We start from the raw sequence: 27311 nt of genomic DNA, 5'->3' as shown, positions 1-27311 counted from the left end.
TATTGGGTGTGTTAGGGATCAAAGCAAAGAGTAAAGCTCTTGGTCAACTCAAGAAATCACAGAAGCCCGCCTGACCAGGTGGTGGTACAGTGGATAGAAGATAGAACATTGGACTGGGATGCGGAGGACCCAGGTTCGAAACCCCGAAGTGGCCAGCTTGAGAGCGGGCTCATCTGGTTTGAGCAAAGCTCACCAGCTTGAACTCAAGGTTGCTGGCTTGAATGAGGGATTACTCCATCTGCTGTAGCCTCCGGGTCAAGGCACATATGAGAAAGCAATCAATAAACAACTAAGGCGCCGCAACGAGAAATTGATGCTTCTCATCTCTCTCCTTTCCTGTCTGTCTGTCCCTATCTGTCCCTCTCTCTCTGTCGCCGTCTCTGTCACATACACACACAAAAAAAATCACAGAAGCCCTCTTCAGTGAGATAGTGAAGACTACAGTAGTGCATACATCTAATTAGCACAGCTATTTTTAAAACAACCCACTTGATAGAAATCACTAAGTGCTCACAACAAGTGAACACAGGGACAAGGAATTATTTCTAAGCTGGGGACAAGGGCTCCAGAGGAATCAGTGATATAGTCTGGAGGTTCTCAGAAAACTGTCAAAGTGTGTCAGTTGACACCAATTATTACTTAGAGCCTCATTAGGTTTTCTGGTTTGGGGAGAGTAGAGGGAAGGAATTGTGGCATCTATCCTCAGGGGAAAGTGACAGTCAGGATCTCTCAGACAGCTTATGGCCTCTGACATTTAGAGCCAGGTCTTTTGTGAGGTTAAGGACACGACCTTGGCAGCTACCCCACAGTTGTTCTGGTCTCCTCTTGTTCCTTGTCCTGTAGTGACTTGTTGTGTGCCATTGTAATGGAAAGGAAAGTCAACAGATGCTGCATAAAAGTCAATAAACCAAAAAGGAGAGGACTCTGTTTATTTTTTTAAAGGTGAAATGACGATCATCAGAAAAATCCAAAACAAAAACTCACTAACAGTGGTTCCTCTGGGTGAGAGCACATACAGAATGGGAGAGAGGCTTTCCTTTTTCTGTCTCTGTATTGTTTAAACCGTTTTCACCATAGACATTTATTGATATAAAATAAGTAAGTTTTATAGACAAAAACCCAAAAGAGCCTGTGTGATTCATTTTAGCTGCAAGAAGGGAAGGGAGACACTGGAAAAGACTGGTTCCACCAGGTCTGTCCTGTAAGAGAGGAAAGCTCCCCAAGGGAAAAAAGTTGAAGGCAGCACTCAAGAATGGCTGCACCAAGAAGCTTGGCCTTAAGGAGCTAATGATCCCCAACACGTTGCTATTTGCTCCTTCCCACAGCCACAGCGAGGCCGCAAGGTGTGGTGACCACAGGGGCAGGTGAGGCTCCAGCCCCGGTTAACACAGTGACCAAAGAATACTGGGCAGAGGCCCTGGCCGGTTGGCTCAGTGGTGGAGTGTCGGCCTGGTGTGCAGGAGTCCCGGGTTCGATTCCCGGCCAGGGCACAGAGGAGAGGCGCCCATCTGCTTCTCCACCCCTCCCCCTCTCCTTCCTCTTTGTCTCTCTCTTCCCCTCCCGCAGCCGGGGCTCCATTGGAGCAAGAGATGGCCTGGCCGCTGGGGATGGCTTCGTGGCCTCTGCCCCAGGCGCTGGAGTGGCTCTGGTCGCAGCAGAGCGATGCCCCGCATGGGCGAAGCATTGCCCCTGGTGGGCGTGCCGGGTGGATGCCGGTCGGGCGCATGCGGGAGTCTGACTGTCTCTCCGTTTCCAGCTTCAGAAAAGTACAAAAAAAAAAAAAAAAAGAATACTGGGCAGAGCTTAGCACTGGCTATAGAGCAGCCACCCAGTTTCCTCATCCTTCTGGGGACAGCATTACCTTTACCTCCCAGAAATGGGGAAAGCTAAAATAAGACTGGGTAACAAAGTACTCAATAAACTGCAGGGGCCTGACCAGGCCGTGTCGCAGTGGATAGAGCATTGGACTGGGACGTGGAGGACCCAAGTTCAAGACTCTGAGGTCGCCAGCTTGAGCGTGGGCTTATCTGGTTTGAGCAAGGTTCACCAGCTTGAGCCCAAGGTAACTGGCTCGAGCAAGGGGTCACTCGGTCTGCTATAGCCTTCCAGTCAAGGCACGTATGAAAAAACAATCAATGAAACTAAGGTGCAACAACAAAAAATTGATGCTTCTCATCTCTCTCCCTTCCTGTCTGTCTGTCCCTATCTGTCCCTCTCTCTAACTCTGTCTCTGCCACAAAATAAATAAATAAATAAATAAATAAATAAATAAATAAATAAATAAAGTAGAATAAAATAAAATAAACTGCAGGGAAGGATTACTCTTTGGGAGTCAGATTTTCCATCTAAAAAATGTGAGGATGGCCTGACCAGGCGGTGGCACAGTGTATAGAGCATCGAACTGGGATGCAGAGGACCCGGGTTCGAGACCCCGTGGTCGCCAGCTTGAGCGTGGGCTCACTTGGTTTGAGCAAAAGCTCACCAGCTTGGACCCAAGGTCGCTGGCTCGAGCAAGGGGTTACTCAGTCTGCTGAAGGCCCGCGGTCAAGGCACATATGAGAAAGCAATCAATGAACAACTAAGGTGTTGCAATGGGCAACGAAAAACTAATGATTGATGCTTCTCATCTCTCCATTCCTGTCTGTCCCTGTCTATCCTTCTCTCTGACTCTCTCTCTGTCTCTGTAAAGAGAAAAAAAAATGTGAGGATGGACTACAAGGTTCCTTCAGAGGGGAGTTGTCTTGGATAAGTTAAACCATATCTACAACTTGGAAAGACCACATCAGCTGCTATATTTAAAGTATGAAACGCATGGGTGATTTCATGACTCATCATTTAAGTCAAAATAAACTACCATATTTCCCCATGTATAAGACACTTGCATGTATAAGATGCATCTTAGTTTGGGGGCCCAAAATTTGAAATATATATATATATATTAAATAAAGTTATTGAACTCAAATTTTATTCATCATAAAATTCATACAACTCCTCATCACTGTCAAAACTCCCATCCATTAGCTTGTCCTCATCTGTGTCTGATGACGAATCACTGTCTTCCACAATGAGCGCAAAAAAGCAGCACGAAAAAGCAGGAAATGCAAATAAAAAATCTACAACCACTGTATAAGATGCACCTAGTTTTTAGACCCCAAATTTTTCAGGAAAAGGTGCGTCTTATACATGGAGAAATACGGTACTTCCCAAAACTGATCTTTTCTCACCGATTCTGAAAGGACTTTCCAGCAATATTGTCTCTGTAGGAATCAAACAAAACATGGTACTGATCCCGGCTCCATTCCAGAACCACCTAGGTAAAAAAAACAAGAAGAGAAAAGAAAAAGAAACATTGTGTTACTTGCATCAAGTACTAAGAGTTTATAATGTTCATTTCATTAAGAATTGCTAAAGGAGCCTGACCAGGCGGTGGAGCAGTGGATAGAGCGTCAGACTGGGATGCTGAGGACACAGGTTCGAGAACCTGAGGTCGCCAGCTTGAGCGCGGGCTCATCTGGTTTGAGCAAAAGCTCACCAGCTTGAGCTCAAGGTCACTGGCTTAAGCAAGGGGTTACTCGGTCTGCTGAAGGCCCGTGGTCAAGGCACATGAGAAAGCAATCAATGAACAACTAAGGTGTCACTGCGAAAAACTAATGATTGATGCTTCTCATCTCTCCATCCCTGTCTATCCCTCTCTCTGACTCTCTCCCTGTCTCTGTAAAAAAAAAAAAAAAAAAAAAAAAAAAAAAAAAAAAATTGCTAAAGGAACAGGTAAAGCAATCAAAATCAATCCATTGCTCAGTGTCTGCTAAATACCAGACATTGTGCTCAATCTAGATGAATAAGCTACGATATGGGGACAGTTATATATATGAAAATCAAAGAGTTCAAACAGGATGTGATAGGAGACTAGGGTCTTGGAGGAGTTCACAGGTAGAGAGACAGAGACAGCCAGTGCCAGAGGAGTGTGCTCAAAGGTTGAAAGCAACAATGCAGCTGGCTTTGGCTGGAGCGCAGGTAGCAAACTGGAGAGAAAGGCGCCAGGAAGGGAAGCTGGGCCCTGACTGTGATGGGCCTTGAGTCTCATGGAAAGCAGGGGCACTGAGAGGGTTTAAGGCAGCTACACGATCCATCCAAAACTTGGGAAAGGCTCTTCTCACAGCACAGAACAACACAACAGACTGACAAGATATCGGGGGTGATGACCTTTCCACCTCTGAGTTTTCAGCTGATGACCTTGCTAAATATTTCAGAAGAAAACAAAAGTCTTTATGGCAGTGACAGAGAGAGTCAGAAAGAGGGACAGATAGGAACAGACAGACAGAAAGAGAGAGAGATGAGAAACATCAATTCTTCATTGCGGCTCCTTAGTTGTTCATTGATTGCTTTCTCATATGTGCCTTGACTGGGGGGCTACAGCAGACCGAGTGACACCTTGCTTGAGCCAGTGACCTTGGGCTCAAGCTGGTGAGCCTTGCTCAAACCAGATGAGCCCCCGCTCAAGCTGGCGACCTCGGGGTCTCGAACCTGGGTCCTCCACATTCCAGTCCAATGCTCTATCCACTGCGCCACTGCCTGGTCAGGCGAAAACAAAAGTCTTTAGATAGGAGCTGCCTCCTGTCTGCTTCCCAGATCTATAAACCTGCCCATCCATATGTCCCATCTTCTTCTCCACTCCCTTCACCACAGAGGAATGTACCTCCTCCTTGCAAATGTCCCATCTCTGCCTATTCGCTCTGGATCTCATCAACTCATCTAAGACTTTGCCTCCTTTCTCTTTTCCTCTCAATTGGGATTATCACCAGCAGCATATAAACACTTCCAGTATCTTGGAAGAAACTTGGAAGAAAGCTCCACACCCTACTTCAGCAACTCCTCGCTCTCTAAATTCTCTGTCTCTTTACCCTTCCTTTCAGAGTTGTCTCCCATAAATCTATCCCATCCACCCTACAGCCCACTCCACTTCAGTGGCCCTGCCAGACCTCCACCCTGTCAAGTCTATTTTTCCTGGTCTCTTACTCAACTGGTAGTGGCTGCCCAGCTCCTCTTTACTGAACCACTTTCTTGGTTTTCCTCCCATCACCATGCTGGCTCCTTTTCAGTCTTCTCTTCCAGTTCACCCTCTTTTCTCCGACCTTTAATGTGTCTTTTCATTCCCTTCCTCCCCCTGGAATGCCCTCCTTCCTGACAAGGCTTCTTCCCAGCTTCCTATCCCAACCCTAGGACATGGTCCTGCTACAATGGGATGGCTGTGGGAGTGTTCTGGTCATTTAGATTTCATTCCAGCCAGCAGAAAGGAGAGAAAGGGCAAGACATGCCCCCTCCCTTTTTTTTACAAGGACAGAGAGAGAGTCAGAGAGAGAGGGATAGATAGGGACAGACAGACAGGAACAGAGAGAGATGAGAAGCATCAATCATTAGTTTTTCGTTGTGACACCTTAGTTGTTCATTGATTGCTTTCTCATATGTGCCTTGACCGTGGGCCTTCAGCAGACCGAGTAACCCCTTGCTCAAGCCAGCGACCTTGGATCCAAACTGGTGAGCTTTTGCTCAAACCAGATGAGCCCACGCTCAAGCTGGAAACCTCAGGGTCTCAAACCTGGGTCCTTCCGCATCCCAATCCGACGCTCTATCCACTGTGCCACCGCCTGGTCAGGCATGACATGCCCCCTTTTAAAGGATACTTCTTGCAAATGGCACATCTGTTTGCACTGACCAGAACACAGTCACACGATAACATCTGGTGGAAAGGCAGGCCTTGTGGACTGTGTGCCCAGCTACAACTGCTCATTTCTGTTTGTGGCATTTGGGGTTTTCAAGATCTGGCCTCTATCTACCTTTACCACTTACCCTTACTTATTTTACTGGGATGCTTCATAAATACCACAAATTCAACTAATAATTCTCCTACTCAGTGTACTGACTTAGAAACAGATGGCTTCAAAATGTGAAGGTCTAATGTGCCTTTACTAGGTTCACAAAGAGATATAAGCAAAGTTCCCAACTTGAAGGAATGACAGATGATTTTAATAGCGGTTTATTGCTGGCTCTAGCTGCACTAAAGGAGCACCTAGGAGAACACTACAATGACATCCCTGAAGAAGTCATGTTAGCAGAGTCTTAAAGGATGAACAGGAGTCTGTTGCAGTTCAGCTAGAGAACAGGGCGTGTGTTAGAGGGTGTGCTGCCGGACTGGATAGAGGTGAGGCCAGGAAAAGAATCAAGCATAATTGCTAGGTTTTCAGTACAACTAGTACGACTGACTGAATAGACCATGGGACCACTTACTGACACAGGAAGAACAGGTGCAGTAAGAATGAAACCTGGTGGGATTCAGGGTCCCATTTTAGTCATGGGACTATCTGAGTTTATTACACAGGTACACAACTGGCATCTGACTGGACTGCAAATTCCTGGAGGAGAGGGGATGAGCTAACCTTTAGCACCAGCTATAGCACCAAACCCAATGGCAGGTACTAGAGAGTATGCTATCTATTTTCAATGTAATTATATCAACTTGTATCAACATACTGAGCTGGAACAGAAGTGATTCTCCATCAATGCCCCTGTACCCAGAAGGTAGGATGAGGCAAGGTATTCAGTCTCTATGGGCTGTTTATTCAGCTATTTAGTAAAGGGGGTCTGACCAAATTGTCTTTGAAATCCCTTCCAGTCCTAAAAGTACAGGGTCAACCAAAGTAGATTTACAGTTGTGAGTATGTAAAACAGAGTTTATGCTTGTACTATTATTTATCAATTTTTGTATTATTTTCCAAACAAAGAACTTAAACCTATTTTTGCCCCACCCTGTATTTGACTAAAGGCGGTGTAGAGCTGTGTGACTGACACTGTAAATGACAGTTTTGCTCTGCACCCACATGTTAATGCCATAGGACACCACATCCCTTCCTATATTCCACCTCCTGAGTCTCCTGTTCCTAGTTTTAATCCCATCGGCACGTAAACTTGGTCCTCTTCCGTCATAACCATTTCCCTTTTCTGCTTAGATCAGTTCTCAAACTAGACCCTACTATCAAAATCTTGCCAAACTCTTTTTTAACTGAATGAATGTGCCATATGAGAGATCAAAAAGGAGGCTTGTAACTCAAATAAAATTCATATAAGGTTCATATTTTCTTAATACTATCCAGGAGGGAAAAGAACAGAAATTTAAATGGGCAATTATACAATTATTTAGTCTGGTGTAAACCATAAAAATACAAATACCTTCCAAACAACAAAGAAACCAAAACAGACAAACCTGTAGTTATACCGATCTTGTTTTCAGTCATTATTAGCAATAAACAAAACACCAGAGGAGAGATTAGAGAAATACAAAATCAAGCCTCTTTTCCTCCACAAAACCTTTCCATGTCCTTCAGCCCAATCTGAATGCTTCATTCTCAGAACTCTGAGTAACGTTTATTTGTATCACTTACTTGGAAATCAGTTACTACCTTGTGTAACATTTCTTGCCTTGTATCACTTAGCTTTTCTTGTTATTTCACACTCCAGTTAGCACCTTTTCAGACCAATCAAGTTATAAACTACTTGAGTCTATTTATCATCAGCTCATACTGAGAACACATCACTGTACACTGTATTCTTCTCAATAAATGTCTGGTTACAACAGAAGTGATTTAAGAGATGATGGGACTGGGGAAGCTGGGACATCTTCTGGGAGAAACTCCCAGTTCTCCTATGAGTGGCTGTGTAACCTTGGGTAAATTACAAATGTTCAGGCTTCAATTTCCTCCACTAGGAACTTAAGTACAAAATCTATTTCATTAGTCTGTAGTGCTGCTGTAGAAGGACAGTGATTCTGAAGAAAAGTGGGCAATTAGAGCACCTGAAAAGAATGCTGGGCACAGAAGTCGTGATAAACAAAGCCTATCTTCCTGAACCGTCATTTTAATAATGGCAAGACATTTAAAACATTATATTGGTAGTAATTCAAATTTGTACGAAACAAAATGGGAAATAGATGCAATTTTTACAGATAAAATGTTGGCCTTCAAAAAATTCCTACTTGAACTTGACCAGGCGGTGGCGCAGTGGATAGAGCGTCGGACTGGGATGCGGAGGACCCAGGTTCAAGACCTTGAGGTCGCCAGCTTGGGTGAGGGCTCATCTGGCTTGAGCCAAAAAAAAAAAAAAAAAGAAAAGAAAAGAAAAGCTCACCAGCTTGGACCCAGGTCGCTGGCTCCAGCAAGGAGTTGCTCGGTCTGCTGAAGGCCACCGGTCAGGGCACATATGAGAGAGCAGTCGATGAACTAGGGTGTTGCAACGGAAAACTGATGATTGATGCTTCTCATCTCTCTCCATTCCTGTCTATCTGTCCCTATCTATCCCTCTCTCTGACTCTCTCTCTGTCCCTATTAAAAAAAAAAAAATTCCTACTTGCCATTTTGATATTCCACACCCCCCATGCACATAAGTACAGGTACACATGCACATGCCTCTCTACACTATTCTCCACAGAGTATTTACTTTTCTCTGCTATTAAGGGTAGTTTTTTGGCAAAATTTAAGACACAATGAACTAAAATGAAATATTTTTTTAAAAGATTTTATTTATTTATTTATTTAGAGACAGAGAGAGGGATAGATAAGGACAGACAGACAGGAATGCAGAGAGATGAGAAGCATCAATCATCAGTTTTTTGTTGTGACACCTTAGTGGTTCATTGATTGCTTTCTCATATGTGCCTTGACTGCAGGCCTTCAGCAGACCGAGTAACCCCTTGCTCGAGCCAGCGACCTTGGGCTCAAGCTGGTGAGCTTTTGCTCAAACCAGATGAACTGGGCTCAAGCTGGCGACCTCAGAGTCTCGAACCTGGGTCTTCCACATCCCAGTTTGACACTCTATCCACTGTGCCACCGCCTGGTCAGGCAAAATGAAATATTATTTATTAAATACTACATGAGCTCTGAAATACCTCAAAAACAATATTGTTTATAAAGAATTGTAAAAATCATCTGAAGGTCATTTACTACACTAGTAAAAATATTTATCACTTTTAAGACTCCATTTCAATAATCATGGCATTTGAGGTATTCAGGATCAGTTGTTCGCCCTGGCCCAATAGCTCAGTTGGTTAGAGCGTTGGCCCAAAGCACAGAGGTTGCTGGTTCGATCCCCATTCGGGCACACACAGGAATGGATCGATGTTCTTGTCTCTCTTTCTCTCTCTCTCTCTTCCTTTCTCTCCCTCTAAAAATCAATTAAATAAACATTAAAAAAAATAAAATAAAAGTCAGCTGTGCCTGACCAGGCCGGTGGCACAGTGGATAGAGCGTCGGACTGGGATGCCGAGGACCAAGGTTCGAGACCCCAAGGTCACCAGCTTGAGCGCGGCTCATCTGGTTTGAGCAAGGCTCACCAGCTTGGATCCAAGGTTGCTGGCTCGAGCAAGGGGTCACTCGGTCTGCTGTAGCCCCAGTCAAGGCACATATGAGAGCAATCAATGAACAACTAAAGAACCACAATGAAGAATTGATGTTTCTCATCTCTCTGCCTTCCTGTCTGTCTCTCTCTCTGACTCTCTCTGTCTCTGCCCAGAGACACAAAACAAACAAACAAACAAAGAATAAAAAAAGTCAGTTGTTCATCGGTTTTCATGAAATGGCAAGAAAATCAGTCTTAACATGTTGACGGAGAGGAGTGGGTACACACAGTCACCAAGCACCATCACACGCCAAGCTCTTCTCCCCATCGAACCCCTGTAACAAGGGGACAATTGTGAGGCAGGTGCTAGGATGGCTCATTTTCCGAAGAGCAGCTCCAGGCGCTCAGCAGTGTGTGGCAGGGCTGGGGTTGGAATCAACACCACTCCAGAGCCCCGCTCCCGCCAGGTTCGCCCAGGCCCTCTGCGCTTCCCCAGCCTGCCTCCTCGGCCTCCTTCACACGGAGCCAGCTTGTCAAATGCACATTTAGGAATGTGGTCATTCAGCCGGTTTTGAAACTGGTATGTTTATCATCCTTAACTCAATGACCCAGGACTATTTCATTAGCATGTTTATAAATGAACACAATCATATAATAAATTTGTGTTTTTACTCAATATTTTTACATCTTAATAGTCTTTCAACTGGTTTGCACACATATATATAAATACTAAATTTTTCAGATTGCAAACTTTTTAATATTATAAAAACCGTTACACACTTTTTTCCCCCGTTACATACTTTTACAGAAGGTTTTTATGATTCCAGGTAGGATCAAATACATGCCCATGGCAAAATATAATAATAGTGAATGAGATGCAAGCCCCATAATCCTTTGTATCAGAGGAATTCCCAGTGAAGGAAAGGGAGGTCACTACTGAGAACAGATATATCATGCAAAAACCATACGATTTACAATCAGAAAACATGAGTTTAAATCTGGCACTTATCAATAACAAAATCTAGGGCACTTCTCTATTGTCAATTTCTTCTTCTGTAGAATGAGGATATTAATGCCACAGTGTTATTTCACAAGACTGTTTAGACAAAGTAAATGCTTACGTGAAAACTGTTCACGTCTCTTAAAGACAGCATCTACAATGCTGTACTATAAGTTACCTGTTTAAACGTGTCTATAACTCTGTGAGCAACTTAAGGCCAGGAACTTGATTTCTTTTTATTTGTATTCCCAAATCCTTGCACAGTGCTTGGCACAGAATCAATAACATTCTAGAACAAATGACTATGGCTACTAGTTTTACAAGGCAAGCATCTAGGAACAGCTTACCACTCCATAGCTTCCCCCAGAACTTTCTGCTTTCAGATCCATTCCCAGATAATCAAGGTAAATCTAAAGGGCTAGCGTTATAAAGAGACAACAGCAGGCCCAGGCACACAAGAATATAAGTTTCTCTCTGGCCCTGGCCAGTTGTCTCAGTGGCAGAGCACAGGCCCAGCATGTGCATGTCCCGAGTTCAATTCCCAGTCAGGGCATATAGAAATGACCATCTGCTTCTCCACCCTTCCTCCTCCCCCTTCTCTCTCTTTCTCTCTCTTCCTCTCCCGGAGCCATGGCTCGCTTGATTCAAGTGCATTGGCCCTGGGCACTGAGGATTGCTCTGTGGAGCCTCCACCTCAGGTGCTAAAAATAGCTTGGTTGCAAGCATGGCCCCAGATGGGCAGAGCATCGGCCCCAGATTGGGGGCGGGGGGGGGGGGTTGCCGAGTAGATCCCAGCTGGGGCACATGCAGGAGTTTATCTCCCCTCCTCTCACTTGGAAAAAAATTAAAAAAAATAAAACTCTCTCTCTGAACAAGCACATGGCATTTTCTCAATTTTTCAGGTAAAGAAATGTCATGCTACCCTGCAGGACTTCAGATGTCCTCTAATCTCAAGGCTCTCTAATCTCAAGCAGTAAGAACTCTAAGCAACACTGACAGCTTTTCATATACTGATAATCATCAGAAGTTTCTGTTATCAGATGATAAAGGTTCTTCCTAGTTCCTGAAAACAAAATTTAGTTTTCACTAAGAGGTACTACTAGAGACCAAGATCCATATCTTAAAGATATCCTAAGCATTATCTTTTCTACTAACTCCGATCTTCCGCTGATACCAATCAGGAAGTCATATTGGCTCATCTCCAGAAGCATTTTCTCATCACATTTGATTAAGCACGCTCATTTTACTTTCCTGTTACCTTGTAGCTTACAAACAACAGAAATTGATCTCTAACAGTTTTGGAGGCTGGGAAGACTAAGATCAAGATGCCAGCAGACTTGAAGATCCAGCTTCCAGGTTCACGGCCATTTGGCTTCTCCCGTGTCACCTAACATGTGGAAGGGGCCCAGGAGCTCTCTGGAGTTTCTTTTATAAAAGCACTAATCTGCCTGACCAGGTGGTGGCGCAGTGGATAGAGCGTCGGACTGGGATTCCGAGGACCCAGGTTCGAGACCCCGAGGTCGCCAGCTTGAGCGCGGGCTCATCTGGTTTGAGCAAGAGCCCACGAGCTTCAACCCAAGGTCACTGGCTCCAGCAAGGGGTTGCTCGGTCTGCTGTAACCCCATGGTCAAGGCACATATGAGAAAGCAATCAATGAACAACTAAGGTGTTGTAACGCGCAATGAAAAACTAATGATTGATGCTTCTCATCTCTCTCTATTCCTGTCTGTCTGTCCCTATCTATCCCTCTCTCTGACTCTGTAAAAAAATAAATAAATAAAAATTTAAAAGTAAATAAATAAATAAAAGCACTAATCCCATTCATGACTTAATCACCTTCATAGGTCTCGCCCTCACCTCCTAAAAGTAAAAAGACTTGCCCAAAGTCAAGCAATACATCAGCAAGCAATAATGCCAGTTTCTAAAAGCAAATATACCTTTGTTTCAGGCCTTTGTACAACTGTAATAATCAATATCGAGAGCCTGCTGATTCTGAAGCACTGCACTCAAGGTGGTATTTTCACCCGGATTTCCACTACCCCTGACAGCCTGCGGCAACCCTTTTCTTCCACCTGTAGTTCATCTTCACATGCCCTCTGGAGCAGTCATTCTAATCAGAGCTGATTCTTCACTCTTGCTTAAAATTGTTTGAATGATCCCCATTTTCTTCAGGATGAATCAAAATTTCTTAGCCTCACTCAACAGGCAAGTCCCAGACTGGCCAATGCCTGCCTTTCTAGCTTTGACCCCGGGTGTGCTGCAGTCCTTCAGAACTACTTTTGTTCCTAGAAGGTGACAGTGCCTCCCACACCTGTCCCTTTACACCTATGGCATCCTTCACTTTAAAAGGGGGGGGGGGGGCTGCCCTTTCATCCCTTAGCCAGCTCCTTCAAGATCAAGCTCAGGTTTCACCCTGTCTGAGAAACTGCCTGACAACCACACCTAGGTCTTCAACTTAATTTATCACAGTGGTTTTTAAGTTGGTTTATCTGCTTGTCCATCCCCGTCTGGAGAGTGAATTCCCCAAGAGCAGAAAGAAATCAATCTTTGTGTCTCTGTAAGCAGTAAAGTAGCTGGCCTAGAGCAAATACTTCCATAAATCTCTACTGAACAGATACCTTCTGAGATTTTAGCAGAAAAGCTTTATCCAATTTGGAATTAATCAGAGACAGAAATGAAGTTAATGGAATGAGGTAATGAAGCGGGGCAAGGGGAGAAAGGTATACTGAGGGGGAAAGAAGATTAGAACCTAAAAGAAGAAAGAATTTTAGGATGCAATTTTCAAGTGAGCAAATGGTTATTTTATTTTTAGTTTTAGTTTTTGGATTTTTCCAAAGTTAGAAGCGGGGAGGCAGACAGACAGACTCCTGCCTGTGCCCAATCAGGATCCCCTTGGCATGCCCACCCGGGGACAATACTCTACCCATCTGGGGCATTACTCCATTGTGGTGGGAGCCATTCTAGTGCCTGAGGTGGAGGCCATGGATGGAGCCATCCTCAGTACCCGGGCCAACTTTGCTCCAGTGGAGCCTTGGCTGTGGAGGGGAAGAGAGAGATAAAGAGAAAGGAGAGGGGGAAGAGTGGAGAAGCAGATGGGCTCTTCTCCTGTGTGGCCTGGCCGGGAATCGAACCTGGGACTTCCACATACCGGGCCTACGCTTGGCTACCACTGAGCCAACCGGCCAGGGCCGAGCAAATGGTTTTTAGTCTGATTGTAGAACTCATTTGGCTCTCCCTACACAAATGTGATTTAATGTATAATATTTTGGAAAGATTACATTTTTCCTGCTTAACTCAGTGTACATATGAATCACATACAGGCTGACTAATCAACTGCTAAAGGGACTGCATGTGGATCATAAGATTGGAACAATCAATCTAAAAAGAACAGCAAGAGCTTCAAAAGATACATTGTGAATATGTAACCTCTTACAGCTACACTTGTTTGTTACATTTTAGACGGAACTAGAATAGCACATGGAATTATAAGGTGCCAGCGGTATTATATTAATGTACTAACTCCCCCTGCTTTCATATCAACCATAACAAAGCACAGTCAGGTAAAGAAATCATTGTGAACTTTTCCGCTCTGTCTCTAAGAAAAGATTAAACACTCTTCAGTGTGACATTGGCATCAGCGCAGAAGGAAGGTCTCCTGCTGCTGTCTTCATGAGCATAATAGCCAAGGGAAGAACCATTCTGGGACAGGGCACTTGGAATTTAATTAGCATTTATTAAACACCTTATACCAGGCAAGGTATCTCATATATGATACATTAGACATCTTATTTAAACCATCTTTCCTCACTAGACTCAATCACATTCAGTGAGCAAAAACAAATTTTTATAAGCCCTTATTAAAAATATATTCATTGAGAACCTATTGTTGTTAGGGTAGGGTGAGCAAATGAACTTGTTCATCTTGCTCATTTTTGTACCTCAAGAAGTCAGCATAGTGTTTGGCACATAATGGAACATAAAGGACAGATTACTTGGCCGCCTAAATCTCCAATCTGTCCACTTCTCTTACATGTCCTTCTATCAGTCCAGGCCAAGGCTCCTGACTAACTGCCCTGCGCATATTCTTGTGTCACTCTAATTCTGCAGACATTCTAATTCAGGGTCTCTGATAACTCTCTGTCATGGGAGGTGTCCTGTGCAACACAGGATGTTCAGTGGCATCCCTGGCCTCCACCCCCTCCCTAATGGTATCCCACTGTTCTCAGGACAAACACCCAAATCCTGAACACCTGTTCTACCAAGTGCTGGCAGCAGGGCACTGACTACACCAATCTCTCCTGTTCTCCACCCTCCAGGCACATGGACTCAAATGCACCTGACCTTCAAGATCTCCTCACAGTTTCCAGGGCCTGAGCACTACTAGCATCTGGGGCTGGATAACCTTCACGGTAAGGCTGTCCTGTGCACTGCAGAATGTTCAGTGGGATCTCTGGCCTCCACCCACTAATTGCCAGTAGCACCAATTCCACCCCACATCCCAGTCATGCCAACCCAAAATAATGTCTCCAAACATTGCCAAATGCCTCTGGGGGTCAAGACAGCTCTCAGCTGAGAACCTTCAGTAGACCTGCCCTCTTCTGTCCTTCACCTCAAATTCTGACCCTTCAAAGCTGAGCTCAAACTGCATCAAGAAGGCCTCCCCCTGCCTGACCAGGCAGTGGCTCAGAGGATAGAGTGTCGGACTGGGATGCTGAGGACCTAGGTTAGAGACCCTGAGGTCACCAGCTTGAGCGCAGGCTCATCTGGTTTGAGCAAAGCTCACCAGCTTAGACCCAAGGTCGCTGGCTTGAGCAAGGGGTTACTCGGTCTGCTGAAGGCCCACGGTCAGGGCATATATGAGAAAGCAATCAATGAACAATTAAGGTGTCACAGCAAAAAACTGATGATTGATGCTTCTCATCTCTCTCCGTCCCTGTCTGTCCCTATCTATCCCTCTCTCTGATTCTCTCTCTCTGTAAAAAAAATTTTTTTAATTAATTAATTAATACCACATACCACATTTCAAAAAGAAGTGTCAGATCAAGATGTAAAGTTTCCCGAGGAAGTGGTTGAAAACTCATCTTAATCACAAGTAGAAACGTGCAGAGGAGGGTTCTCGGAAGCTGCTACAGGCATTCTGTGAACTGTGCTCCACCTCATCTGATGGGGAGGGATGGAAATCTCTCTCCCATCAGCTCAAGCCCAGGAAAAGGACTCAGTGCTATGACCCAGCTACAGGTCTGTGCAGTTGGGTGGATGCCACAGCTGTCTCCCACCTGAAAAACAGAAAGGCCTGGCTGGCTACCTACTCTGAGGACAGGAGAGAGGTTGCTGCTATGCAGCATCTGCCCACACTTGCCCGCTCTGAGCTGATGAGAATCAGGGTACATGTCCCCAGAATACAACACCTTGACAGAATGAATATTTCAAGATAAAAAAATCTGAGAAACAGCAGGCACTGGCAGGATTTTCTGACCTCCCCCTGAAGCAGGTCATAAGACCTTCTGTGAGAGCTGCCCTCTCTATACCTGGAGGAAGGGAGCACCCTGTTCTCCTAAGAGGGAATTTTGCTGAAAAAGATTCTGAATGAGCAGGCCTGTGTTTCCCCAGTTTACTAAACTTAGCTCATCATACCCTTTCTGTCCTATCACAACTTTCCCTCCTCATAAAACTAGCATTAAAATACTCAGGTTTGACTGACCAGGCGGTGGCACAGTGGATAGAGCGTCAGACTAGGATGTGGAGGACACAGGTTCGAGACACCAAGGTCGCCAGCTTGAGCGCAGGCTCATCTGGTTTGAGCAGAGCTCACCAGCTTGGACCCAAGGTCGCTGGCTCAAGCAAGGGGTTACTCAGTTTGCTGAAGACCCGTGGTCAAGGCACATATGAGAAAGCAATCAATGAACAACTAAGGTGTCGCAACAAAAAACTGATGATTGGTGCTTCTCATCTCTCTCCATTCCTGTCTGTCTGTCCCTATCTATCCCTCTCTCTGACTTTCTCTCTGTCTCTGTAAAAAACAAACAAAATAAATAAATAAATAAATAAATAAACTCAGGTTTTCCCTAGCTGAATGGCTTGGTTGGTTAGAGCAATGTCCCACAGTGCAGAGGTTGCTGATTCAATACCCATTCGGGCACATAAAGGAACAGATCAATGATCCTGTTTCTCTCACTCTTTTCCCTGCCTCGCTCTAAAATCAATAAAATAAACATTTAAAACACTCAAGTAGGCCCTGGCTGGATGGCTCAGTGGTAGAGCGTCGGTATGGCGTGCAGGAGTCCTGGGTTCGATTCCCAGCCAGGGCACACAGGAGAGGTGTCTATCTGCTTCTCCACCCCTCCCCCTCTCCTTCCTCTCTGTCTCTCTCTTCCCCTCCCGCAGCCAAGGCTCCATTGGAGCAAAGTTGGCCCGGGAGCTGAGGATGGCTCTGCCTCAGGCACTAGAATGCATCTGGTTGCAACAGAGCAACGCCCCAGATGGGCAGAGCATCGCTCCCTGGTGGGCATGCCGGGTGGATCCCGGTCAGGCACATGCGGGAGTCTGTCTGACTGCCTCCCCGTTTCCAACTTCAGAAAAAAACAAAACAAAACACTCAGGTATAACCACTTCTTTGGGTTTTTATTTCCTTATGAAGGCTCCCATCACGTAAAAATTAAATTAAATAAATGTGTATGCTCTCCTTTTGTTAATCTGTGTTCTGCTACAGAGCCTTGTTGGTGAAACCACTGAAGGTCAGCGGACCACAGACATAGACAAGGGTATGAAACATGACACCCCCATGAGAAGAGATGCCGAGGTGCAAAGCCTGCAGAATCTCAGCATTTAAAACACAGGCACAGTGAGTGGGCAAGGGGAATAAGGACGGTCTTTGTGAAGAAAGAGGAACTGAGAATTTCCAAACTCATAAAGTACTAGGTGCTACAAAAAGGTCGGGTGACATTTCTTCTCTTACAACATGCTAAATTTCATTAACAAGCACAACAAATGAAGACCCTCAAGAGTAAGTCAAACCAAATTCAACAATCAAATTACCACATTAAAGATATACTGAATCATGACTGAAAGACTTCTTATGGGGGCACACTTGAGTAGTATTTAACAAAACTATATAATACAACCATCTAAGTAAGAATACAAGTGTCACAGATAAATTAACAGGATATTAAAAGTAGAAACAGCCCACTTTTACATCATAAGAGCTAAGAGCTACCCCAGTCACAATGCCAATGCCAATATTAAGGAACAGGAAAGGAAATGGGTTTGACTCAAGCCAGGGTCTAGGACATCTGTTGCTCTGGCCATTCCTGTGATAACAGCCTCGTGATTTCCCTCTGGGGAACCCCTCTCAGATCACATGGCTCACTCAGACTGAGAGCCCTGTTCACAGCCTCAGCTCTGGGGATGATTCATATGGTGAATGAGAGCACAACAAGGGCACCTGGGTAGGCAGGCCACGGGTCCAGCTGGCACTAGGAGGACAAGCAGCTCTCTTTCTACTGGGCTTACCAAAATGGTAGTTCAGAGGCTGGAGCTGCTAGCAGCAATCTTTGCTTCCATATGGTAAGAGCTTGCCTGAGACCTAACCAACAGAGGGGAAGAACGGGAACAAAAAGAGATTCCTGATGACATCATGTGGGCACCGTGATCCAACCCTGTCAAAGTTTCACCCTATCATTTTCAAACACACCAGTCAAAAACGTATACCTTTTCTTGTAAGCCACATCTGAGTTGGGATTCTGTCGCAACCAAGTGCTGGTGACTAATAGCAGCAAAATTTTATAGCACGAATAATTCAAGAAGAAAAAGCCCCTTGTAAAATTCTCAACTTCCTCTAGGATGTGTCAACCCATAATTTTCTTCCCTTCCTCTGATTTTCTAAGCAATTACTCAAGCATTACCTAACTCAAGCATTCAATTACCTACTTCTTTTATTATTACTCAGTACTCATGGTCTCTTCTCAACTATACAAAGATGGTCAAGGAGGAGCTAAAAATTCTTTGTATCTTTGACAGCAACTTCCACTCTACAAAGTACAATCAGACCATTCATGTAAGAGAAAGAGAAGGTGGCCCTGGCCGGTTGGCTCAGCGGTAGAGCGTCGGCCTGGCGTGCGGGGGACCCGGGTTTGATTCCTGGCCAGGGCACATAGGAGAAGCGCCCATTTGCTTCTCCACCCCCCACCCCCTCCTTCCTCTCTGTCTCTCTCTTCCCCTCCCGCAGCCAAGGCTCCATTGGAGCAAAGATGGCCTGGGCGCTGGGGATGGCTCCTTGGCCTCTGCCCCAGGCGCCAGAGTGGCTCTGGTTGCGGCAGAGCGACGCCCCAAAGGGGCAGAGCATCGCCCCCTGGTGGGCAGAGCGTCGCCCCTGGTGGGCGTGCCGGGTGGATCCTGGTCGGGCACATGCGGGAGTCTGTCTGGCTGTCTCTCCCCGTTTCCAGCTTCAGAAAATTACAAAAAAAAAAAAAGAGAAAGAGAAGGTAACTACAGATGGTCTACGTCAAAACTGAAAACATAATGGAAATGAGCCTGAAAGGATGCTGGTTAAGGTCATCTCTATTCATTCACTCATTTGGGTGCTAAGAATACAACAAGGAATCAGACAGGTCCCAGCTTTGACAGTTAGCTGCGCTGTGTATCTCTTCCAAACCCCTCCAAAGAGAGAGGCCATTTAATGGGACCTAACGACCACTGGATTTTCTCTGTAGCACAAAGGTCATTACATTATAGTTCTCATGTGAAGCACCCAATAAATCTACATTCACAGAACATTAACACTAAAAAGGGGTCTCAGAAATCTTGTCTAAAAGTTTTCAAACATTATTTGTAGCAATGAAAGCTTTCCCCACCTGCAAAAGAAGCCTATAGAAAACAGGTAAGCCTAGCTATCCCAACCCAGGAGGCAGCTGGAGCACCACAGATGGGGAACCACTAAGGATCACAGTTTATGGTGGGACCAGAACCAAGGCAGAGGCTGCCTCCCACCTCTCAGGCCAGGTCTCTTTTGACTTCACCTATTTGTTGCTTTTGGTAAAGAACACATGTAAAATATATCTGTTCAGTGAGTGACCTACTCAAATACAAACATGGTAACTAATTTCTTTCTTGAAACAGGGCCAGTATGAGAAACTGGTCACCACAGCTGAACATAACTTGAGCTGGACCCAGTTTTCAATCTCCTTTTTCACTGAACAATAATCTCACTGATCCAAAATAGTGGTAGAAGGCAGGTGAGCAAAAGGGACCGGGGAGGCCAGGGACAGTTACTATCCATTGTGGCAGATTCTATCTAAACTTATCTGACTTCCTCATGGAAGTTAAGTTTTGACTATGTGTTCCCATACTTAGTGCACAGAAGAAGGGGTAAGGGTAGAGAAGCAGATGGGCGCTTCTCCCATGTGCCCTGGCCGGGAATCAAACCAGGACTACTTCCACACAATGGGCCAACGCTCTACCACTGAGCCAACTAGCCAGGGCCAAAGTGATGTATTTTATACACACACACACACACACACACACACACACACACACACACACACACACACCAGGCACACAGACATATACACATATACACCCAGCAGAGATCTACAATCCTCTATTCACAATCCTGAAATCCAAAAAGCTCTCCATAGTGAAAATCTTCTTGTGTCTTATTTGGCAGCAAAACTTGACCTGACCTGAACTTATCTCGTGGCAAAACTTGGCCTAAACTGACTTGAAGTTATTTATAGTCTTTATTTTCCTCACTGAGCGTTAACAGTCAGATGTCCCACTGTAAGAGATATTAGTATTTAATCATAAGGTAATTCAGTAGTTCTAGAAGTTTCAGATAAGGGATTTGTGGATTTATATATAATATATATAAATAATTCAGCTAAGTAATGATGACCTTAAATAAATTTTTACTCCAAAATCATGTTTTAAACTCTAAACAATATCAACTAACAAAGGACAAATATTTAGTCAGGACTTTCTAGGGTAAAAAGAATCTTAAGAGCACAGTTAAGCAAGTGCCCTCATTTTAGATGAGGAAACTAGACTCCCCCAGGGCACACACCTGCCCAAGGCAACCAGTTTTACAACAAACAAGTTCCCACCTGCCGCTCTCACCTCAAGGCAATGAACTTCAGTGCCCGTTAGACCCCACCTGGACCATCCTCCTTGTACATCTGGATCCAGCTCTGCTTTTGCTTGATCAGAGTTCCCAAGGATTCTCCAGAAAATCCTTGGTTGAACTTCAGGGGAAAAACTTAAAAATATTTAAAAAAAAAATACTTCCCTACTTCAATTCCACTTTTCTGTCTCAAAATTTGGATGAGTGTACAAATGGCTTATCAAAAGGTAGCAGCCAATACCACTTATTCTGAGGGGGGGGGGAAGAAATATTATGAATTCACAATTAATAATGATAAATAAAAGGATGGTCCTTCTATCCATTACAATTAGTGGAGTTATTAACAAACCGGTAATATTAACTGTATAATGACAGTATTATATTTCAAGAGTTTATTTCAAAATAAGAATTAAAGACATAGCCTGACCAGGCGGTGGCGCAGTGAATAGAGCATCGGACTGGGATGCGAGGACCCAGGTTCGAGACCCTGAGCTCACCAGTTTGAGCGCGGGCTCATCTGGTTTGAGCAAAGCTCATCAGCTTGGACCCAAGGTCGCTGGCTCAAGCAAGGAGTTACTAGGTCTGCTGTAGCCCCACGGTCAAGGCACATATGAGAAAGCTATCAATGAACAACTAAGGTGTCGCAACAAAAAACTAATGATTGATGCTTCTCATCTCTCCCCGTTCCTGTCTGTCTGTCCCTATCTATCCCTCTCTCTGACTCTCTCTTTGTCTCTGTAAAAAAGAAAAAAAAAAAAAAAAAAAGGCACATATGGGAGTTGATGCTTCCTGCTCCTATGCCCTTCTTTCTCTCTTCCCCCTCTCTAAAATAAATAAATAAAATCTTTAAAAAAAAAAGAGAGAGAGGACCTGGATCCCAATAAGCCCTATGTATTAACTATTATCATGATTATGAATACTGGCACCAGCATTCAAACCAGATCTGTCTAATCTGGCAGTTCTTTTCCACTGGGCTGTAGAAATTAACTACAATATTAGCAGTATTGAGTCAGCTGTCTCCACCTCCAATGCCACCTTGCATTGATGTTCTTTGCCTCTCATTTCTTTTCTGTTCCAAACTTTAAGATCTGTGGTCACTTCAAGACTGACAAAAGTCTTCCTTTTGGTAAATATATAACCAGGCATTAAATAAATAAAATAAAAAATTCTAACAGCTGATGCCTTTAAGTCACCTGCATACTTAGGAGGTGTGAATAAATACCTAATTTAAATTACTAATAGCCAAAACAAATCTTATCAGCAGTAAGACACAACTATGCATAGATACAGTTACTATATTAAGTTGCAACACATGAAATAAAGATAGAACATCAGTGGTATATTAGTTACATATTCCACACTTAAAAATATGGGGCACTTTCTCACCCTTATAAAATTTATTTTCATTAGCCCCTGGATCAAGAACTACTAAAGTGTACACCTGGAAACAATGCCATATTATTCATTCATTCAACAAATATTTAGACGGCATACTCTGGCAGTACTTGGCACAGTGCTTGTGCCAGGGCTACAATGATTAAACAGACAACAGAAAGCACACTCTCTTATGGAGCTTACAATCCATTACGGGTACAGACTTCAAGCAAATGTATACTGTAGCATTTCTAAAAACCACTGTGGTAATTAAAACCCTTTGCAACCTCTTACGAAATACAGACATATGGGCAGATTTAGAGTAACTTTCCTACTAGTTGCTATAAACACATTTTTAAAAGTGATGTTTGCTAAAATCATATACAGGTACTCTTTCAGTTCTGACTACTCATGATTACTGTACACCTGTTTATGATAAAGAATATCGTATTAGATCATCGATAATGAAATTAACTATCCAACCTAAGCCAAAGGGTTGTTTCAGTCATGACAATATTTAGCGTGTAAAGTATATCCAGAAGGGCACAAAAATCTATTAAACCCGGTGTTTCCACCTCCCAAACCTGTTGCTTGGACCCTCTGAGGAATTTACATTCTGATCGGACTCCTTTATTGTATATTAACAAGAAAGGCCAGGCTTGAGTGACCTGGAGTCTAAATTATTACCTTATCCCATGGCCCAAAGGCTTGTGCTGGCTCCAAGAGAGGTGCTGGAGTCCAAGGTGTCCTGGTCACATGAAGGGGGCCTCACAGCAGGTGATCTCGGGACAGGGCAAAGAGTTTGGAGCTGCCAAGACATCTCTCAGAGCAGTGTGTGCACATCTGCCAGTAGGGCTAACGGATGAAGTATAGTCGTCCCAAATGACAGAGCAAAAATGCAAAAAAGTCCCCTTGCACTCCTAAGTCTTTTAAATTTGGGGCCAGTACACTCTCCCCATTTCAAATACACATGCAAATGACAGGGTATTGATACAGTATACAATCAATAAGACCTTCAGGAGAAAATCAATGACTTGGGGGGCTCTGAAGAATGCACCTGGTGGAAAAGGGAATCAGCGGAACGAGCGCCTATTCCCCCGAAACAGTTGGGAGAAAGAAATCTCGACCCCAGATGCCGAAATCCGATCTGAGCCCTCCGAGCCTCGGAGGAAAGGGCAGGCGCTGGGATTCGTCGCCGGGGCGGCAGAGAGGATGGGGAGGCAGGAGACAAGCGCGCCCCGGGGCTCGGCGAGGGCGGCAGGGGGTCGGGGGCCGCGGCGGCGCGCGGGTTCCGGGCGCCCTGGCCGGGGCTCCCGCGCCGCTACTCACCTCTCCAAACTGGAAGGCGGAGACGATGGTGACAACGACGCCCACGAAACAGACGTAGAGCCCATACCTGTGGGACAGGCAGGTATAGGTCTGTCTCTGCAGGAGCTTGAGCAGCATCACCCCGGCCGCCGCCACGCCACGCCACGCCCGGTGGAGCCAGAGCCACCGCCTCAACGAGCCGCCATTCAGCGGCCCCAACCTGGCCGCCCCGCGCAGGTCACAGCCTCCGGCCCCCGCGCATTGCCTCTCCGGCGACTGACGCCCGCTGGGCTCGCGCCGCGGCCACCGCTTCCGGGAGCCGGAGCCCACGCCCTCGGCGCGGCGGAGGCGGACCCGCAGCCCGCGAGGCGGCCGGCACCGCCCAGGTCTGGCCCGGAGACTAGCGGCGGGGGCGGTGGGGCCGTCAGCGCCACCTGGAGGACGGAGGGGTGGAAGGCTGAGGAGCGCCCTCCCGGTCTGCGCGTGCGCGGCGGTCCTCCTAGCTGGGCCCTGGACCCCGAAGCTGCGTTGGGCGGGCGACCAGAGACTGCCGGTACCTGAAATGACTGTGTGTGACAGGCGCGCTGTAATGTTACACATACTTTTGCGCGCACACCCCTTTCTTCATTTACAATAATTAGGAAATTATGGTTCACAGGGCTCCTTTCCCCTCTAGCTCTCAAACCATATTGCTTGAAAGAGGGAACTTTGGAGCTAAATGTGCCAAAACTAAAATTAATTTGTTAATTAACTACTATATGTATTTAGTGTCCCATGCCTAGCATAACACTTGTTGTCGCGTATTCGAAAATTAACTAGACTCGGCCACTGTTCCCAGAGAGTCTAGTTGGGGAGATAAACACATAAAACCACTAAGTATTTAAAAATCTTGATAGAAACGGGTGGTTAGGGCCTGGCCTGTGGTGGCGCAGTGGATAAAGCGTCGACCTGGAAATGCTGAGGTCGCTGGTTCGAAACCCTGGGCTTGCCTGGTCAAGGCACATATGGGAGTTGATGCTTCTGCTCCTCCCCACCTTCTCTCTCTGTCTCTCTCTCCTCTCTCTCTCCCTCTCCCTTTCTCTCTCCTCTCTAAAAAATGAATAAAAAAAAAAAAATTAAAAACAAACAAACAAACAAAAAAAAAACGGGTGGTTAGTTACTTCCACTTTGGTAAAGGTGATTTCTGGGAGGGTCTACCTTTGGCGCCACTTATTTGTGAGGGATTTTTTTCTTCCCTCTGAATATACCCTTGTTAATATGACTTTTGTCTTAAATCTAGCCATCTTGGGAAACAATACACTTATCCAGGGTTGCTGTCATTCACAGCATCTTTAGAATGTTCTTCAGAACCAGTTTCAGGATACACTCAAATGGATGGTCAAATGCAATGAGCAGACTTGCCAAAGGGATTATCCTTCTCCAACCAAAGGCAAGTATTTCCACCTTTCACTCAATTCTTTTAATCCTTCTTTAGGAGAAGCTGATACACGTTATACATACATGGCAAAAATCATAGCAGCTGTGCAAGACACTTAATAAAGTTCCAAGATCTTTCAAGCATGGTAATAGATATAAAACAGTCTGTCATTCAACAAGACTCTCTTGTTTGTTTCCACAATAATGATGGCCAACATTTACTAAGCATCTATTGCACCTGGGTTATCTAATCTTTCCAACAATTTCTCATGTAGGTAACATTATTATGGCCATTCTACAGATGAAGAAACTGAGGCCCTAAGGGGGAAATAACTGTCTAAAATTATACAGCTAGTAAATGACAAATTGAGACTCGAACCTGGCTGTGATTAGGGGGAGATGGGTCCTGCAAACGCAAGGTCAGATTCTGTCTTTGTTTAAAATCTGATGTTTTGGTGCTTGCTTTGGCAGCACATATACTAAAATTGGAATTGAAGTGTAGAAAAGAAAGGTTCTTAACATGAATAATTTTTGGCAAAACTTACTTTCTCTAAAACAAAGAGACTTTTAGCAGAACTTACTTTTTCTAAATAAACTCCCTATTTTTGGCCTTGAGGCTGGTTTCCCAGACTGTGACCTTGGGCTAGCTTTGCAAAGTTGTAGGTGCTCTCAGAATGTTTCTCCCTGAATTAATCTTATAGTTAATCATTGTAAGAAAGCTTGTTTCACTGCTTTGTTTTACTGTTATGCTTTCTCCCCTCATTCCTCAATGAGTATATAATTCCACCTATAAAACCTAACTCCAAAATGCAGTCAGGGGCCCTGGCCGGTTGGCTCAGCGGTAGAGCATCGGCCTAGCGTGCGGAGGACCCGGGTTCGATTCCCGGCCAGGGCACACAGGAGAAGCGCCCATTTGCTTCTCCACCCCTCCGCCGCGCTTTCCTCTCTGTCTCTCTCTTCCCCTCCTGCAGCCGAGGCTCCATTGGAGCAAAGATGGCCCGGGCGCTGGGGATGGCTCCTTGGCCACTGCCCCAGGTGCTAGAGTGGCTCTGGTCACAACATGGCGACGCCCAGGATGGGCAGAGCATCGCCCCCTGGTGGGCAGAGCATCGCCCCATGGTGGGCGTGCCGGGTGGATCCCGGTCGGGCGCATGCGGGAGTCTGTCTGACTGTCTCTCCCTGTTTCCAGCTTCAGAAAAATGAAAAAACCAAACAAACAAACAAAATGCAGTCAGGGCCGCATTGATTTGAAGGGCTTTGGCCTCCTTGAGGTCCGCATGCATAGCTAGTTAATAAAGACTCCTTAGTTACCTAATTTGGCTCCATGATTGTGTGGCAAGATGTCTGTTATCTCACTGTTCCATCATAACAGAATGATGCAGAGAAGATTAGCATAGCCCCTGAACAAGAGTGACACACAAATTCATGAAGCATTTCATATTTTTATTTTTTTTAATTTTTTTAAGGTTTTTTGTTTTGTTTTGTTTTATGGGATCTACAGAGAGAGAGAGAGTCAGAGAGAGGGACAGACAGACAGGAATGGAGAGAGATAAGAAGCATCAATCATTAGTTTTTCGTTGCAACACTTTAGTCGTTCATTGATTGCTTTCTCACATGTGCCTTGACCACGGGCCTTCAGCAGACCGAGTAAGCCCTTGCTCGAGCCAGCGATCTTGGGTCCAAGCTGGTGAGCTCTGCTCAAACCAGATGAGCCCGCGCTCAAGCTGGTGACCTCAGGGTCTCGAACCTGGATCTTCCGCATCCCAGTCAAATGCTCTATCCACTGCGCCACCGCCTGGTCAGGCTATTTTTATTTTTTTAATGTTTATTTTATTGATTTTAGACAGAGAAGAAGGGAAAGAGAGACAGAGACAGGAACATGGATCTGTTCCTCTATGTGTCTTGACTGGGGATCAAACTGGCAACCTCTGTGCTTCGGGAGGATGCTTTAGTCAACTGAGCTATCCAGCCAGGGTGTTTCATATTTTAAAATAAAATATTGAGGCCCTGGCCGGTTGGCTCAGCGGTAGAGCGTCGGCCTGGCGTGCGGGGGATCCGGGTTCGATTCCCAGCCAGGGCACATAGGAGAAGCGCCCATTTGCTTCTCCACCCCCCCCTTCCTCTCTGTCTCTCTCTTCCCCTCTTGCAGCCAAGGCTCCATTGGAGCAAAGATGGCCCGGGCGCTAGGGATGGCTCCTTGGCCTCTGCGCCAGGCGCTAGAGTGGCTCTGGTCATGGCAGAGCGACGCCCCAGAGGGGCAGAGCATCGCCCCCTGGTGGGCAGAGCGTCGCCCCTCGTGGGTGTGCCGGGTGGATCCCGGTCGGGCGCATGCGGGAGTCTGTCTGACTGTCTCTCCCTGTTTCCAGCTTCAGAAAATAAAATAAAAAAATAATAATAAAAAAAAAAAGAATTAAGAATGAAGAACTTAGCCCTGGCTGGATAGCTCAATTTGTTAGAAAGTCATCCTGATGTGCCAAAGTTGCTGGTTTGATCCCCGGTCAGGGCACATGTAAGAATCAACCAATGTCCTGTGGTTGCACAGTGGCTAGAGCATCAACCTGGAATGCTGATGTCGCCAGTTTTAAACCCTGGCCTTGCCCAGTCAAGGCACATACAACAAACAAGCAATGAACAACTGAAGTTAAGCAACTATGAGTTGATATTTTCGCTTCATACCCACCCTCCTCTCTCCGTAAAATCAATAAGTAAAATCTT

The 27311-nt window shown here is 45.3% G+C and overlaps 1 protein-coding gene and 1 non-coding gene across 4 annotated transcripts in view; one reads left to right on the top strand and one right to left on the bottom strand.

The window, feature by feature from the left end:
- The window catches only part of GNPTAB (N-acetylglucosamine-1-phosphate transferase subunits alpha and beta), an 81212-nt gene extending 57707 nt beyond the window's left edge, over positions 1–23505 (bottom strand). Inside the window, exons 1-2 of one of the 3 annotated variants that reach the window (XM_066356574.1) lie at positions 23202–23505; positions 3225–3310 (exon numbers count right to left, since the gene is read on the bottom strand). In XM_066356574.1, the coding sequence (XP_066212671.1) occupies positions 3225–3310; positions 23202–23318 (203 nt within the window). In that variant the 5' untranslated portion in view covers positions 23319–23505. The remainder of the gene's footprint in view (positions 1–3224; positions 3311–23201) is intronic. The other 2 variants (XM_066356559.1, XM_066356565.1) reach the window with 2 other exon arrangements.
- A 2434-nt stretch (positions 23506–25939) lies between these two features.
- LOC136390301 (U6 spliceosomal RNA) lies at positions 25940–26041 on the top strand. The gene has a single exon (XR_010748717.1). It is a non-coding gene; the product is annotated as a U6 spliceosomal RNA (small nuclear RNA).
- The last annotated feature ends 1270 nt before the right edge of the window (positions 26042–27311 follow it).

The sequence above is a fragment of the Saccopteryx leptura genome, chromosome 1, assembly GCF_036850995.1.
Source record: "Saccopteryx leptura isolate mSacLep1 chromosome 1, mSacLep1_pri_phased_curated, whole genome shotgun sequence".
Taxonomy (NCBI): Eukaryota; Metazoa; Chordata; class Mammalia; order Chiroptera; family Emballonuridae; genus Saccopteryx; species Saccopteryx leptura.
The sequence above is the reverse complement of the archived record's forward strand: the minus strand, read 5'-3'. Positions and strand labels throughout refer to the sequence as shown.